We start from the raw sequence: 17,325 nt of genomic DNA, 5'->3' as shown, positions 1-17,325 counted from the left end.
GTGCCACGTCAGCGCCACGTAAGCATTTAACGGTCTTCCTAACGGTCAGACTAACGGAGGTATTCAATTGACAAAAAACATAAGTTGATGTACCCTAATGAAAGTTTTTAAACCAGAGGTATCCAACTGATAAGTGATGTATAGTTGAGGTATATATATGTAATTAACCATATATATATATTTTTTTTTTTCGTTATCGGGCCTAAACTCAAATAGGCCCACCTGAACTTCTGGGTTGGAGGGTTTCTCAGGCCCACCTAAACTTTCGCACACTTATAACAAGATAACGAATGCCACGTGGCAAAAAGCTACGGTCCATGTTGGAGAAACGGGCAAAACGGTCAGCCACAGAAACCTGCCCAAGAATCCACAATGAGCAATTCCTCATCAATCACCACCATACTTCTATGAATTCGAATTTTGTTCACATATCTACCCAAAGCCATGAGCAGCTTCACTAACACCACCACCACAACTCTCCTCCATGCCCACATCACCAAACCCCAAAATTACTGTCGCAAAAACTCATCATTGCCACAAATCCGAGCCTCATTTCCGGCAGAAGATCAAAATGCGACAAGTCGTAGAAAAATGGTGACAACATTTTTGGCCACATCACTGGCACTTGGGGTACATGAACATGTCATTGGCACCCCACTAGGACTAGCCCAGAATTGGGGTACTCGTTCGTTTATAAGGGAACGTTTTTTTGAGCCTGGACTGTCCCCAGAAGATGCAGTGTCTAGAATCAAGCAAACTGCTGAAGGGCTACACAGCATTAGGGACATGTTGGAGGCCATGGCTTGGAGGTACCTCATATTTTACATCCGCCTAAAGTCGGCCTATCTAAATCAAGACTTGAAAAATGCAATGACTACCGTGCCCGAAGGCCGCCGGAAAGAGTATGTTAAGACTGCCAATGAGTTGGTGGATAACATGGCAGAGGTACATATATATGTTTATGAAATTGAAATTTTGGTTAGCATTATAATGATCAGATGGAAAATTATATAATGTAATTGTGTTTGTGTTTGCAGCTTGATTATTATGTTCGCACGCCAAAGGTGTATGAATCGTACCTTTACTACGAGAAGACATTGAAATCTATAGATGATCTGGTGTTGCTATTGGCCTAGTACAAAGTGTTGGATATGTTTTATTTACATGATGTTGTGAGAGAAAGGTCACATCTGACCGTAACATATAATAATTTTTTGTTTTCTTAGGAGATTAATTTGTGCTAGATTCATTGTGACAAGTGTTGAGTTTAGAGTAAAAAACATTGTATTGTTGCAAAGAAAAATGTAAGATATATTGCAGATTGAAGAAACAGAACATACAGCTCCAAATTGTGTTGTGTAAATGAAAGACACTGTATGTGATAGCTCGAGCAAATTCTTATATCACACACTTACAAACCCTTATCATATTCACACGGAAAGATGACAGATTCACCAGAATCATCAGTATCAGTTACTTGCAACACAAGACATATCAGCGCACTAGTGTCGAGAAATTGCCACTGATGACATGATGATTAGGAGTACAATCACAGTTATGGCAACAAAAGAGCCAATGAGAGACCCAGAAATGCGCTCACAGAAGCTGTTGAACTGGCGGCAGAAGGCAAACCAATTGGCGCTGGAATTCCCATAGTGTGCCAGGTACACTATGGCTGTTGCTGCAGAAGCTCCAGCAGTTAGAAGAGCCATCATCACCTTCACAACATTAAGAATATTATGCTTAATTCATTAGAAAAAGTGATCAAGCACTGAATTGCTTCACAAGATTTATGGCTCATCTGGGTTTCTCTTATCTTAATGATATTTCTAATCCAATTTTTAAGTAGGTAATAAATTAAGCTAAGGGATATAATAGCATAGTAACTAGCTAGCACTGAATTAACTCCACATCTTTTACCGTGTCAAAGATGAGCAATGTGATCCTACTGTTTACTGCTTCCGTCCAGATGATGTTGACAATAGATAGTGGGAAAGAAACCACAAGGTAGCCGCATACAATTGAATTGGCAATCACAAAGAACCTGTATGACATGACATGAAATTACATGTACAAAGTTTTAGCCTTGTTTCAAAAAATGAGAACAGTTTAATCATTTTGCATACAAGATCCTTACGTAAATGTGGGAAGGTCCCTGGACCGAGCCCTGAATCGAACGAACTGGGCGACGAATGGAAGTGTTTCCCCACTGGTTCCCATGGCTATGGCACTTGCTAGTGTTCCAAGGGCTGCAACTGCTCTCAGAATGAAATCTAGAACAGAGAGCACTCTGTTCACTCTTACTTTTGGGAATTGTTTGGAGGCTGCAGCTTCACTAGCCTCAAGTACTGGTCCTGCTGCTGCTGTTGTCTTCATTTTTCTTAGTTATTAGTCTCTTTCAAACTCTCTAGGGACTTTTGAATCTGATACAGTGGTACTGCTCAGGAGAGACAGGGGGAAGTCATGCATATATAATCACCAATTAGAACCAAAATATGACCAATGGCTTGTCACTTGTGTATTTGCTTTCTCTAAACATGCCATGTGTAAACTTGTGATAGGCTGCATGATCTCACTGCTAAAGCTGGAGTTTAACTTTGTATTATTTTTTTCACAATGACAATCCTACCTGCTCGCACTTGCTGAATATTTTATCACCTTCCAACTCCAACAATGAGCAGATGATGCTATGAATTGGGACATGGCTTTCTTCACATTTTGTGTAGTAATTTTCTTTAATTTGTGAAGTTATAAATTCTGATATGCATTGTCTGCTTACGCAATTGAGGTTGTTGGGGGTGACGAGCCATGGTAATAGGAAATTGGCCAATCAGGAGTGTGAAGTCACTGCCAAATGAAGTCATCTGAAATGTTGTGGAGGATGTAGTCACTGTTTTAGTGGGTTTGGTGGTTGATTTAGGCTTCAATGTACAAACATGTATTATGTTGTCCTCGGAGTTGAAAAGAAATATGTCAAGGCCCAAGGAGAAGGCTACCATAAGGCCCAAGCCCACTGGCGATGAACCCCAAATCCCAATTTCCCTTAAATATATACATGCAATTGATTTCTAGCTCCAGGGCCCCAATTATTTGGGAAAAATGTTGGAAACAAACAGTTTCTGCATTTGGGCTCTTCTTTCAGTAAGATAGATTGATGACACTTCGTTAATCTGAGAACATGTAGTAATGCAGGCACCTGTGATTGACTACAAATCTATACAATTAGAAAAATAAATAAATAAATAAATGTGCGCAGATTTTGTCTGAATAACACATTGTTCATTTGTTTGTGTGCTCTGCTGCTTAGTAAAAACCAATCTGAATAAGACATTGTTTGAGAACTTACTGCCATGACATCATTCAATCTAATTGGTCTGCTACTCTGTTCCCTCAGCATATATCATGTGATGATCTTCATCATCATTATCATCATAGATCTAACATGTGAATATGAGATAGACATGTAGCCATGGACAACTTGCCGATATTATTTCTGCTAGAAGCCTAGAACACACTTACTAAATTATTACGAATTGCAACCAACTTATATAAAAGAGGCACACAAATAAATATATCCTCAATAACAACAGAAAGGTGACACACTAGCTAGCTAGTCACGCTCTGATTAAAATATTATGTACCTATATATAAGATAATCTATATATACACAGATTCAATCAGAGGCGCACCAAAGAACATGCACACCTGTCACCGAACGCTCGTCAATATTTTTTTAACATAAATGCCAACAAACTAGCGTCATGCGTCAGCCGGCAAGTCATCCTTGGTTGTAGCACATATTATCTGATATCGACATGCAAGACCTTAGATGATCAAAATACCTGCAGATCCATCGATCGACTAATAATCATCCAATTTCAACCATCAATCTAGCTCTTCTTTAAAAACTGGGTCTAATTGAAAGGGAAACTGTGAGAGTGTGATTGAAAGGAGGAGATCAGAAAAAGGAAGATCTCACGTTGGCCTTTAGCTCACTAGTTGCAATAAAAAGCAAATGAGTTTGAATTTAAAGCTAGCTAGCCTGTTGTGCTTTGCTTGCTAGCTTTGCATTAGTTACATATATAGGAACTTGTTCACCTATATATATAATATACAAGAATGCTCTAAAACTAACTAGTTAGTAAGTTAATACAAAACTAACCACCCTGTTGGGCCCAATGCACAATGTAATTTCAAAATCCAAACCGTTTATTTTTTAGGTCATGCTTCAAAGATTATTCATGTAAAAAATCTTCAAAATCGGAAGTCATTTAGCCATTTGATTATAATAACAACTATTTTTATACTTTTATCGAAAATACTGATTGTCTATTTATTTGATCTCAATTAGATGACTACATGATTTTCGATTTAGTTGATTTTTTGCAATAATGATCTTTGAAGTATGACCTAAATAATTGATTGTTCGGATTATGAGATTAGTGATGTGGTGGGCCCAAAAGCATGATTAACTTCGTATTAACTTGCTAACTGATTAGCTGTAGAGCACTCCTCTATATATATATATATATATGGGAGTTGAACCAATATTGCAAAGACCAGAGAAGGAGATTTTATGGGACACTGTCGTGGCGATTGCATGGCCGGTCGGTCTCAAAACAAATAAAAATCCAAACTATATATATAATTAGCATATGTTTCATTACCTAAGGTTAGAATAGATTAGAGTAGGTTACCAATTTTTGCAATGCAGCCCATACAGATATTCACTATGGTCTTATTTAGAAACAAATTGAGGGTTAATTTACTATCGTGCTTTAATTTCTACACTTCATGTGTAATTTATATACCGTTACGTGATATAATCAATTTAACGTGTCATAATATGTATGAATGTTATTAATATTATACCCTACTGATATAAATATACCGTACAATAATATCCTTACACGTTGAATTGGTTACACTACGTGACGGTGTATCAAATACATCCAATAATTTATCCTCATTCTAACTTTAAGTTTCATCAAGCTTTTTTCAGTACGTACGTGTCTCGGAAATAAAAACTTATCACTTGACAAAATCAATTTGGATAATATGCTAGTTTGTTGCTAGAATTCATTGATTTGCAATAGAATATCTTTTGCACTTGTTTAATGTTAGAATTTATCGATTTGTCTAATTTTTTATATAGATAATTATTAAATAAATACTAAAAAAACAAAATATAATATAGAATAAGTCTCAACAGAAATTCTTTAAATTAAATTATCTATAAGATAGTTGCATCTTTGCCTCATGTTTATTGGTATCTTTTGCTGATCATGAGCGTAATGATGATGAAATAGATCATGGGACAACAGATCTAGAGAATCATGAAAATGGTCATGGGGTGACTGACATGGGCTAGCTGCTATTTATAATAAAAGTAATACCTTGTTTTTTTAATCAACTCAATTGGGTCTTGTTGATGGAGCATAATTACTGACCTCAGCCAACCTTTCTCTGCCTCTCACAGTTCATCTCCATCTATATCCACCACAAATTCAAATCTAGAACGGTTACCATCAATCCTTTTTAGTAAAAAAAAAAAAGGAAGGACATTTTCCTCTTTTTTTCTCTAAAGAAAGATAAAAAATCAGAGTACATCAAACATAGCCAAAGAGAGTCGATTTGAAAAATTCATGTATTATTAATTGGTGGGTGGGGTGAATGGAATAATGGATTGAATTTAGGATAGGATTAGAGTTTTACTATTGACTATGTTTGCAAATAGGTTTTTACCTTTTAAATCAAGTTTTGGTAAAGAATGGTTTTTCTTTTCCTGGGAATCTTAAAATTGTATCCGTTAGGCTTTATATAGGTGAGGCGATTGTTTCGAAAACAATCCCCGAAAGAAATCAAACTGAAAAGTGTGAACCCAGTCCAAGTGCAAAAGCCTACAAGGCCTCTAGTCTATAGCCCAAGACTACTCCTAACTTCCAAAGTCCGTACCCAGCCTTATTGCGTAATCTCTAGGCTAGCCTTCCTTCTCAATTCTCATACCCTCTCTGCTCTGCAACCGGATCACTTTGGTTTCCCGCTTCGGTCTCCCACTCGGATCTTTGATCAGGTATTGCTCTACCTTCACTTCCTTTTCTTCTTGCCTACTCGATCAATCTTCATATTCTTCATTCTAATTTGTCTTGTCAATCAAACAATCAACTCACTCATATTTTTCTTATGGGTCTTGCTTATTTTGGTTTATAATACACTGCACTGTGATTCTTGATGATGGCCAAGTGATGCTTATTTTCAATTGCTCTTTCACTGAATGAAAATTTTTTGTCAAGTGGGAACTGATACAAAGGCTTGCATGTATGATGTATTGACTTTTTTTTTTTTCTCATTTTCTTTACCATCTTCAGCTTCAAGATGATGAATCCTAGACTCCTAGTTATTGGGATAAAGGTTAAATATCAAGAATGAGATTATAATTATAGTGGTCAGGCAGATGTATCACTGTCCTTGCACACGAATTTAATCAATAATGGGTTGGGATTTGGGAGGCCTTGTTGGAGGGCTGCCTCCTCTTATGTAGCTCAGTTTTGATGTCCAACCAAATAGAAAAAGCGGATAGCTTTAAGGAGGCTTTAAGAAAAAATATTTTAATAAGATGATGAAATATGACATCTCTATTTCTACAGAATTAGGGTGATTTCTTCTGTGGTATCAAACATTTTACATTTATAAACGTAGTCATAGTTATATTTCTTTCCAGGGTTATTTTTAGGCCAAATTTTTATTGAGTTAAAGTCATTTGTTTATTTTTGCAGTTGTCACCTTTGCCCAGAGCAGAATATGTCAGGTACATACACAGAGGAGGTAAAGGAGGAGCTTGTTGATAATGCTCCTAAGAATCAAGGGGATGGTGACAAAAATGCTGAGGAAGACCTAAAAGCTTCAGATGAAAAGCATGAAAATCCCATGCCTTCAACCCAGCAGGAGGTCCGGTGCTGCTCTACAATTTTTAAACTTTTTGAAATATCCTGCTTGTTGCCCTGTCATATCTTATGCTGAAAAGGTTTTATAAGAATGCTATCATGTGTTTTTTCCCAAACTTATGAAACGATTTGTATCGAAACTTCTGGTCACTTTTCATCTAATGCAAACCGTTTCCCTCTCATTAAAATTCTCTTTGTGCTTCAAAATTTCCCCAAGGCTTAAACCTTATTATCATCAGCACATTTCATTAGGTCAATTATTATACAAAGTTATGCAGTAGGATCATTGTCTACAATTTTGTCTTCTGCAGGAGGCAACAATCAAGAAGAAGTATGGAGGCATAGTACCAAAGAGGCCTCCACTGATATCCAAGGTAACATTTTGCTACATTCTCCCCCTTTCCTCCCTATAACCCCCTCTCTTGGAAGCTGCTATTCTACTTCTATCTTTATCATGATAAAGTCACCCACAAATAAGTAAAATTTTCCCAGGACCATGAACGTGCTTATTTTGATTCTGCTGATTGGGCATTGGGAAAGGTACTCATCTGGATAACCTAAACTGTAGTTGCTATAACTCTGAAGTTTAAATGCCTAATCTCTTTGCTTACCTTATAATTTCTTCAAACAGCAAGGAGCAAAGCCGAAGGGGCCACTTGAAGCACTCCGCCCAAAACTGCATGTATGTTTGATGATACCATCTTGATTTTCTTACTTCAAGCTGGGGTAGAAGTTGTTAGGGGCTGAAGATCAGCCATCACTATGTGTGAGAACTGAAACTATAACCATATATAGGAATTCTGTCCTGGCCCTGTCATCTTTTGCAGTTTTGCTATACCAAGTTAGTGTGCTTGCATTGATGCCCTCCATCACAGCGAAGCTGTGGTTGTTAAGGAGCATTTCACTTTAAATGACAGCAGGGCAAGCAGTGTGTACGCTAAATAGTGACCTTGTTATTGCAATAATTGATTGTAAAATGAAAAAAGTTAATTTACTGGAACATAAAATTGAATACATAAGAGTTTGAATATGTGATGTCTGTAAGTGTACTGTATTGGTACATTTGTGGTGGTTCTAATCTCTACTTGTTGTCTCTATTGTTTTCATCAGCCCTCAGCACACCACCAAGTGCGTTCAAGGCGCTCATCTTATGCTCCTGCAGATGAGGGTGAAGGTATGTGCAATCAATGACCAATTTCCAGGAGCCTCACCAATAAACTTGTACATGTCAAAAACCATGTTCAGCACTTGAACTCTCTCTTTCTTACAGTAGATGGTGGCAATAATAACACTTCAGAGGACCAAGTAGATGGTAGCAGCAGTAACAACATTGCTGATGAGGATCACAGCCGCCATGAGTAGCTAGCTACTGCCAGTGCCTGGTGCCTGTATGTTGTCAAATTAGAAGCTGAGGATCAGATCTTTCCTAGGGTGTCAGAACAAATAAGCAAAACATGCCAAATTTTTGTACTTGTTGTAACACGAATCATAAATACACTGCATAAAGAAGATAGACATTCATTTTCTTAGACTTAAATTGCATGTGAGAATGAGTATGTTGAGAGATCATAATTTTAAAGGTTGCAAGGGTTTTGACTACAATGACCCACTAAGTGGTGCTTTTTTTCTTTCTGGGATGAAGTTTAAATCTTTTATTACGAACTTTTTTTTCTATAGTAGACGTTATCATTGATAAAACGACAGCGTTTATACTGCCGTTGGCCATGAGGACAGACATTAACATAAGTTGATAACACAGCACCATCCTTTTAAAGAACGCACACTCACTGACACACGGTCACACGCACACAAACCAGTACACTACTGAGAAAATGATCCTTTATACGATTCCCTTCTCGTGCAACATTGCGCCACGTGTCAAAATCACATCGCGTTCGGATTCTTGTCCCTCCCGAGTCAACTCGGATGCTTCACCCGCCAGGTCAGTCGCGCCGGACTCGTGTTCGTGCGGAAGAAGACGATTCATTGAAGCGGCGGTAGCCACATCTTTAGTATTCCCAATTTGCCCCTCCACCTCCGGCGCTTCCAATTTGCGTTCTGATGATTATACGGTACGAACATCTTCTGGTCTTTACCACAAACGTGGTGGTAATGGTATTTGTAATTTGATTTAACGTTGTTCGTCTTTATACGTATATGAATGCATAGGCCATGTTGAAAAAAGTTCACCCTCCAAGACCAGACTGGTACGAGGAGTTGTATGCATCAGTGTTGAATACCAGCATGCAATCTTATGAAGACGAGGTTAGTGATTAGTGCCCATTTAGCTGAAAATGAGTTTGGGATTAGAGTATGCATTTTTAACTGCGATTTCATTTCATGGGTAAGATTGCAGGTTACAAGTCAGAGCTCTTCGCTGAATTGAAGGGAAAGGCTCAGCAGGTGTTGGAAATTGGTATAGGGACTGGTCCTAATCTTAGGTACTATGCTGCTGATAGTGGTGTCCGGGTTTTCGGCGTGGATCCAAATATAAAGATGGAAAAGTATGCCCGCTCCGCCGCCATGGCTGCTGGTCTGCCCCTTTCCAATTTTGAGTTTATACAAGCAGTATGTGAAACTTCCCTTGTGGCATTTCATAAACACTCAAACTGGTTATGAACTTATGATGGTGGTAATACCATTCTCTGCTTCAAACCCCATATTATCCTCCAATGCATAATTCCTTAAAAATTGATGCCCGTTGTGGTAATGAAATCTAGAAGGTTGATTTTCGCATTAATGGTGTATAGCGAAACATAATATGCAGGATAATTTTGTTATGCTTTGTTGCCTTTTGCTTCCACCTTACTGTTGTTTCGTTAATGAGGGTAGTTTGGTGTCTAGCGAGTTCTTTTCATTCTTACATTCCCATTGTTAGAAATTACTAGAGCTTTGGAGTATATGGTTCAATGAGGAAGCATTCTTTATCATTGCTTTCATTTGCAATACTGAAATTGATTAGCAAAGAACCTTTGCATGGAATGCTTAAAACATCACTAGGCTTGTGATCTTCATATCTGGAGTCTGAAAATTAACTCCAAAGTTGTTATTTTGAAACTTTCAAGATGCAAATTTTCTTGTGCTCTTTTGTTTACCTGTAATTTGAATTTTGGTTTTCTGTTTTTTGTTCCCCTTTGCAATATTTCGTAACCAGGTTGGGGAGTCTATACCATTAGATGATGCTTCTGTTGATGCAGTTGTTGGGACCCTTGTATTGTGTTCTGTTAAAGATGTTGATAAGACTCTGAAAGGTAATAAAGCTTCCAAGGCCGAATTTCTTTTCTGTAAACATACAGCCAGAGATATTTCTCATCTAGGAACCTCTTATTTCCTGAAAACCATAACATGAGATAGAAGCTTTATATGGTGTACAATATACCTGGTCTAACTTTTACTACTTGTGGTCGTGGATGCTTTTGCCTTCCAAGTCGATTGTTTGGGAGTTTGGCTTCCTTTTTTAAGTGCAGACAAGAAGAAACAAGTTACCTCGTCTACTAACTGTCCATACTTAAAACAGAGCAATTCGTACAAATGATGATGGAAAAATGCTCAATCATCTTTCAAACAAATACCTGTATGTGAATTTAAAGGAATTAACTATTCATCAAGGGGATACCAAATGCCCCTTAAGAAGTAAGAAGTTGTTATTTTAACAAGTTCTTTTTGATGTTGTATTCAGAGATAAAGAGAGTGCTGAGACCAGGTGGACTGTACTTGTTTGTGGAGCATGTAGCTGCAAAAGGTAGTGAGTTGAAATTTTTTATTTTCTAATGAAACAAAAACTTTTGGTGGTTTAGTGGATGGGTAATTGGTATGTTGGTTGTTGTCTTTGCAACTTTATGGTGGTGCAGATGGGACAATCCTCAGATTTGTACAGAGTGTGCTTGATCCTTTGCAACAAACCATTGCTGATGGGTGTTATCTCACCAGGGAAACAGGAAGGAGTATATCCAAATCTGGGTTCTCAGGTGTTGAGCTTAGCATGACCAGCTTGTCCAGTGCCTCAATTATAAACCCTCAAGTGTATGGAATAGCTTGTAAGTAATAACATAAGGTCATGATTCCACTATTCGTTTCAAGGGTGCAATTAATGAGACTGAAGGTTCGAGAGCCAGTTGACCTATGGAGTATTGTTTGATGTTCTTTGAGTCAAATATTCCACCCTGCCATAATTGAGAATTTTGGCAAGCATGGGTGTTTGTGTTTCAGTTGTCAGTTAGTGTCATGCCTCCTGGTGCCAAAAATTTGTTTACAATCTTATTTGTAGTCTGCTTGTTCCCTAAAAGGAATAATTCTTGTATAGTCTGAACCTGATGGGGCTCAACTGGAGAATCTTGGATTGGATTGTATTGTTATTATTGGAACATATTGTAGTTTACTTAGCGTTTGCAGAAATGCATTGTAGTCTGTAGATGTAGCATCATCATTCGGCTTGTGGGCCTCATGCATGCCAAGGTGCTTCCACTTGAAGACACATTGAGCTCCAAATTTTCAATTCCTGATGTGTTTAGTGCTGGTTTGCTACACATATGAAATGTAATATATGATTATCAACTCAAACTAAAGGGGTCCTTGGAATAATCTTCAAGTTCAATAATCGAAGCTCAAAGAAAGTGTGTGGGGTGGATGGTATTGTTCTATTGCACCATTGCTACACTACAAGTCATCTGATACAGCACTTCCAAAAGGTACAAATCTCTCTAGGACTAGGAGATTCCTGTACTTTTTTACATACCCATACGCCCATACCCAAGAAAAAGAATCCAGTGTTGATGTCCTACAAAATGTATTTTTTAGCTATTTATAAAGAGTGTTCAATTTATAAATAAATTAAGAATAAATGTAAAAAAAAAAAAAAAAGTGGAAAAAAGAAGTAAGAAACAGGGTTAAGAAAAAAAGAAGAAATCATGATATATGCACATAGTGACAACAAAAAAATAAATAAATCTGATGCCTAATGAAGCATGTAAATTAAGCCGCACGCCAACACTAAATAAATAAATTAATACTTAAATTGCACAAAAAAAGTCAATTTTCTTCTAATGGTAATTTAAAAAAAAAAAAAAAAAGGAAAGAAGTTAATTAAAGTAGAAGAAATAGGGCATGAGATGGGATTATGTAAAATTGTACAACAAAGGGAGGATCTTAATGCAAAAAGGCACCTAAATATGCTCCCTCTTTTTCTCCCCGATATATTAGGGTTTCCATTTCTTAGTCGACAACCAGTCGCCTAAGTATAGCTGAGGGTTTCTTCTAGTGTAATTTCGCCATGGTCTAGCTGTAAGTTCTCTCTTTCTCCATTTACATTTCAGGGCCAATTATTGTTTTTAATTTTTGACTCATTTCTAGGGTTTTCACTGATTTTCAGCTCACGAATTTTGCTTTTTATGCGCTTTGTTTGGCTAACTGTACTGTTTGGATTGCTGTTTCCAAGAGCATGTTCTGTTCCTTACCTATGTTTATGTGTTTTCTTTTCTCTTTCTAAATTTCTAATCTTTTTTTTTTGTGTGAATTTTTATTGAATTTCTAATCGATTTTACGGATGCCTCATCTTATATTTTATAAAAATATGAAAAATGCACCTTCAGAAAGTTTTGAATTTAAGTGTAACTTGGGTCGTTATAAAAACCCACTTGATATTGGCTGTAAAAATCACTGGCTTTGTGGAATTTATGTGATTTCTCGGTCCTTCCTAATTATTATATAGTTTTCGAGGCACAGTACATTCTATACTTTTCACTGTTCTTGTCTCAGTTGCAGATAAATACCACAACTGAGGCTATTATTGTAAACCGTCTTTCACATTGCCAATGTTAAGATGATGGTTTAGTTTCTTGTTGAGTATTTCTGTTGTGGTGTTTTATGTGTGTTGAACTTAACGTTGTCTAAATTTTTGTCTAATTTTTTTTTTTTGTAGGGTTGCCACTAGAAGTCTAGAACTACTGAAGAATTTTGAAGAATTTCTATTTTTTGGAAGAAATATGGAGGTGTAAGCAGCGTACTCTTACTGTGTATCGTTAATTTTGATGAAGAAATTTTGATCCCATGTTTATGCGAGTTGCCTATTTCATTTGTGAAGTTCCTCTGCTCTTAAAGTGTGGGTCTTTGAACTCTGAGTACAGTGCTTAATACTGTTAGATGTTGTATGATGTATTATACTATTATATGTTGCACCATGAGTTTTTGAGAAGTGGAACTTAGCATAAATGAATGTAAGTTGTAACTTGTTTTAGAAATGTTGATTTCATGTAAGTAATGTAACTTAGTGAGGTGAGCTTCGGGAAGGTTGATAGCAGACAGAATCGATTTTGTTGTGTCTTATAAAAAATAGCTAAAACGGGGTCGCTGTGTTGTGTGGCTGCAAGGCCACATGAATCTCATACGGCCAGTAGGGACTGGTCCATTGGTCCAGACGAGCCTTGCTGGAGAACTAATACGAGCTTTTCACCACCCCCATCAAGATGGGATTTCCGGTTCCAAACTGAAGAACTACAATATGGTCTGCATGATGGTATTCAACCATATGGTTCTTCTACTTCATCAAACAGTAAAGGAAGTAGGGGATGGGTGAGAGGCAACCATCTCTATAATCATCACTACTCTGCATCTGATGGCGCCGGGGTGTTCTTAAGTAGTTCATCTGACCTTTCTCAAGGCCCTCAGTGGACACCTCCAGCAATACAGGAAATCAGTATAGATGATTATGAAACTGCAAAAAGGAGAGGTAATACAATTGATAATGCATCTCTATTTCAGAAACATACATGATGATGCCTGAGAAATTATATTGCTTTTGAGGTGAATTTCTATTTGTTGGCATTACAATCTGGTGCCAGAAAGAGTAGATGAAAAAATTATGTGTTCAAGTGCAATTGCCATGACTCATGAGGGTAACTTTAAAGATTAAATTATTTCTTGGATAATATTTTAAGGATTCATTTAGTTGGATTAAACAGAGCTGTAATACAGAAAGAGAATGTTTAGGAGCTTATTAAAACTGATCTGGAACTTTTCATTGGATTAGAGATCATGTGGATGAGTTAGCAAAGTTTGATGTGACCTTTGTTGTGCCCTTGAGATTCTCAGGTTCCACATTGGAGACTGTCATGAGTGCAAATGATATTTCATACTTTGAGATTCTCAATACAGCATTGAGTTGTATTATTCTTGATTGAGTTCTTGCCTTTGCTGTTTATTATTATTCTTGATTGAGTTCTTGTATTATTATGGATTCTCAATACTTGATTGAATTCTTGCCATTGCTGTTTATTCTTACATATCATGCTTAAACATTTACTTTGATTGATCAACAATCAGATCCCTTCAGCCTTATAAAATGAAGGATTAAAAATTTCTACTTTGTGAAGAAATTTAATAATCTCCTGTTTGTCATCTTTGTTGATGATGTTCATGTTGTAACTCATTTGCATTAACCAAACTCATTTCCTCTTACTTGCTAGGTCCAGCTTTGGGGCAGTCATCCTTTAGACCTACCATGGAGGTATCGAGCTAAAACTTAGCTATCTTAGATTATCAAATTAAAGAAAATCATTACAGCATTTCCTTTGATGGTATCTTTGCAGGGAACCTCAGAAATTCAAGATACTGGGGGATCCACCTCGTCCCGTTCAGACAGCAGTGAGTCTGAATCCATGGCCAAGGCATGCCTAACTTCTCATCATACCTTCTCAAGTTGCCGTCCTTTCATGTCCAAACCTATTCATCCCGTGTCCTTTCCTGCACAAACACCCCCCAGAGAGGCTTCTGACCTCACAGTTTCCGGGTTTCCAGAATTTGATGCTGCCAGTCCTCAAAGAGATGCCCACCGCTGGAGCAGTGCCAGCAGCAGCATTGATTTTGCAGATGTTTCTGAGTCATTTGAGGCAGAAATTTCTGGTCGACCATGTAATATGTCTGATCATTTTAGATGTGGCTTGTGTGAAAGGTTTCTTTCACAGAGATCACCTTGGAGTTGTCGGCGGATAGTGAGAAGTGGAGATATGCCAGTCACCGGGGTTCTTTCTTGTTGTCATGTTTTCCATGCAGAGTGTTTGGATCAAACAACACCTAAGACACGTAAAAGTGACCCTCCCTGCCCCCTTTGTGCCAGATTCGAGGAGGAAAATCTCCCCGAGCAGCAAGGTTTCTCAAGAGTGCGGACTGGTTTCCCAAGGCTCAGACCAATTTGTGATGATGGGCCATCCAGGCCTTGGGGATGTGCACAGGTGGGAGATTGTGTTGAAGGGGCTCTGCATGCTCCCCCACGCAATAGTATGCTGTTGCTTAACAGGAGTCGCATAAAGAAAAATCTTTCTTTGAAAGGTAATTTGAGCAAAGAATTTCCAGGTAAGTTGAGAAAAATTGGCTCTCACTCTTCACAGCATTTGAGTGGAAAATCAGTTGATCAGGGAGCAGTTGGATGCTCAAAGTCAAAGATGACAGCAGGGCCGATTATTAAGAGCTGAAGAAAATATGTTGCTGATTGGAAGTCTGAAATTTTTCTGAATATGCTATTTCTGTCTTCTTGAAGTCTGCTAATTGGTTGTCAGTCTCAGTTTAGTTGAGTAGATTATTTATTAACAGTGATTGTATAACCTGGTCACCTTGTATAGATTTGATCTTGCGCAAATTGTGGGTTGAAACCCTAGTTGGAAGAAGACAACTGCATGTTTACATTTTAATTGTGCCTCTGTATTTTGATTGTGAATGAATTTATTTAAAAAGAACGTGAAAGAAATCTTATTTTGTCGTCTCTAAGATCATATAATGTTCTTGATAAATATGAATTAGATTCGTGGAATGCTTATTTATTGAAGAAGCAAATCTGAACTACTGGTTGATTGCCCACCAAAATGAAAATGTACACTATCTCCTATAGTAAAAGTAATACTACAAATTGTACGACTACATATGAGCTTCAAGTTTGCTAAAATTGAACGGAATTACTGTAGTTTTCTTGGTCAGAAGATGGTCATCCATTAATCAACAAAAAGAAAAAGACACCGTTATAAATGGGCAGGACAGTATTTGTAATTCCAATAGGCTTAGGCAATCCATTCATTGACAATCATTTTCAAACTAAGTTATTGTATAATTTTTTTATTAATTGACTTGACTATGTAACCCCTGATTTTATTTGAAACGTACCCTAAGAAACATTGGTTTCATTGGCTTATTTGTTTTGGGCTGGGATCAACTTGGTTTTTATCAACCAACATATAGGAGGTTGGTTTGTGCCCATGTAGCTCAATCTCTTTATGGACCAACTTTTAACTGGGATTTGTGGAGACTATTGAATTATTGGATTGGAGATATTTGATGGCCTTTTTGGGGGGGATCAACATATGGCTGGTAAAACAAAAGGAGAAGATAAAAAAAAGGATGAAAATATCTTCATGTACTGGTTGAAATTAGTACACTAGTACTACTCAACCTTTCAGGACTGGGGTTGAAGAAGTTACTTACTCTGTGATTGAAGGTGAGAGTGGGGTAGTGGCACTACTTCACATAGAAAGTTGAAAGCACTTGCTTCAGAAGCCATTTAATCTGCTTTGCTCTTATACATCAAGTCATCAATGCAGACAAATTAGCTGGTCTCACCCACATGGGATCCTCTACATGGTTAATTAGTTTCACTCTGAAATTCATCTTTTCTACTGTCACACCCCTATTTTCTTATTAATATATTTCTCACTACCATTATATTTCAAACTTGTAATGAAGGGTTTACATCAGCGGACAAGTAATTATCATAACCTAAACCATTTTCTGGACTAGTTTGTCCTGTGTACTAACATGTGAGTTGTGTGAGCTCGGTTCCCCTCCACGGCTCCCCCACCACATGAAAGCAGAGAAAATTAATTAATTACCCATGGACCCATTTCCCTATCCATTGAAAATTTACATGATGGGCCAACAAGGGGGATAGTGGAATATTTTCTATAATATGGGCCCTAGGGCTCTGCTACAGGAAGGGGACCATCCTGAGCAAGTGAGCAGTAGTACTCACCATCCTCCCCTTCCCCACAATCATGTGCTTCGTCGGCATTACACCAGACAATTGCATGTACATTGTGCATATATGCAACATGATTTCTACAATTGGGCCCAAATGGATCATGACAAAGGTTGCTTCCTTCCACCCACTGGCCATGTTCTCCAAGTCCTTTTCCTTGTGTATCAATTTGCCACAATCAGATAAACGCTACTCTATTCTCCTACACGATTGAATAGTATTGCGATTCTGACACCCCCTTATAGCGCAATCACTAGCTAGCTAGGGTCTATAGGATTAGGGTCAGATTGTTTTTTTTTTTTTTGTTCTTTTTTCTCATTCCTTTTTTTTTCTTTTTCCCAAAGAAAGTGATAAAAGTGAGGCTAA

General features: G+C 37.6%; 5 protein-coding genes across 7 annotated transcripts; 4 read left to right on the top strand and 1 right to left on the bottom strand.

The window, feature by feature from the left end:
- Positions 1 to 359: 359 nt before the first annotated feature.
- On the top strand, positions 360 to 1,403 carry PNSL2 (PsbQ-like 2). The gene is made up of 2 exons (XM_086232353.1): positions 360 to 945; positions 1,038 to 1,403. Exons 1-2 carry the CDS (start codon positions 445 to 447, stop codon positions 1,134 to 1,136), a joined length of 600 nt encoding a protein of 199 aa, XP_086088479.1. The 5' UTR covers positions 360 to 444; the 3' UTR covers positions 1,137 to 1,403.
- Positions 1,404 to 1,493: 90 nt separating this feature from the next.
- On the bottom strand, positions 1,494 to 2,376 carry LOC147295155 (casparian strip membrane protein 1-like). The gene is made up of 3 exons (XM_086232356.1): positions 2,138 to 2,376; positions 1,921 to 2,044; positions 1,494 to 1,718 (listed from the first exon to the last, which is right to left on the bottom strand). The coding sequence occupies exons 1-3, from the start codon at positions 2,374 to 2,376 to the stop codon at positions 1,503 to 1,505; spliced, it is 579 nt and encodes a 192-aa protein (XP_086088482.1). The 3' UTR covers positions 1,494 to 1,502.
- A 3,467-nt stretch (positions 2,377 to 5,843) lies between these two features.
- Positions 5,844 to 8,473, top strand: LOC147295154 (uncharacterized). Of its 2 annotated transcripts, none has more exons than XM_086232950.1 (7): positions 5,844 to 6,073; positions 6,777 to 6,948; positions 7,256 to 7,318; positions 7,437 to 7,484; positions 7,576 to 7,626; positions 8,055 to 8,118; positions 8,218 to 8,473. In XM_086232950.1, exons 2-7 carry the CDS (start codon positions 6,802 to 6,804, stop codon positions 8,304 to 8,306), a joined length of 462 nt encoding a protein of 153 aa, XP_086089076.1. In that variant the 5' UTR covers positions 5,844 to 6,073; positions 6,777 to 6,801; the 3' UTR covers positions 8,307 to 8,473. The 2 variants fall into 2 exon arrangements, with proteins under 2 accessions (XP_086089076.1, XP_086089075.1); XM_086232949.1 differs by having other exon boundaries at positions 5,845 to 6,073; positions 8,215 to 8,473.
- A 171-nt stretch (positions 8,474 to 8,644) lies between these two features.
- LOC147295153 (uncharacterized) lies at positions 8,645 to 11,971 on the top strand. 2 transcript variants are annotated; one of them, XR_015120510.1, is made up of 7 exons: positions 8,645 to 9,016; positions 9,114 to 9,209; positions 9,294 to 9,512; positions 10,099 to 10,195; positions 10,373 to 10,518; positions 10,624 to 10,686; positions 10,796 to 10,873. XR_015120510.1 is itself a non-coding variant. In XM_086232948.1 (6 exons), exons 1-6 carry the CDS (start codon positions 8,777 to 8,779, stop codon positions 10,987 to 10,989), a joined length of 909 nt encoding a protein of 302 aa, XP_086089074.1. In that variant the 5' UTR covers positions 8,645 to 8,776; the 3' UTR covers positions 10,990 to 11,971. The 2 variants fall into 2 exon arrangements, 1 of the variants encoding a protein (XP_086089074.1); XM_086232948.1 differs by lacking the exon at positions 10,373 to 10,518 and having other exon boundaries at positions 10,796 to 11,971.
- A 1,208-nt stretch (positions 11,972 to 13,179) lies between these two features.
- On the top strand, positions 13,180 to 15,701 carry LOC147295152 (RING/U-box superfamily protein). The gene is made up of 4 exons (XM_086231241.1): positions 13,180 to 13,192; positions 13,276 to 13,668; positions 14,405 to 14,445; positions 14,528 to 15,701. Exons 1-4 carry the CDS (start codon positions 13,180 to 13,182, stop codon positions 15,407 to 15,409), a joined length of 1,329 nt encoding a protein of 442 aa, XP_086087367.1. The 3' UTR covers positions 15,410 to 15,701.
- The last annotated feature ends 1,624 nt before the right edge of the window (positions 15,702 to 17,325 follow it).

Source organism: Dryas octopetala, chromosome 2, assembly GCF_963921425.1.
Source record: "Dryas octopetala chromosome 2, drDryOcto1.1, whole genome shotgun sequence".
In the NCBI taxonomy this organism is placed as follows: domain Eukaryota; kingdom Viridiplantae; phylum Streptophyta; class Magnoliopsida; order Rosales; family Rosaceae; genus Dryas; species Dryas octopetala.
This window is presented reverse-complemented; position numbering and strand designations above follow the sequence as displayed.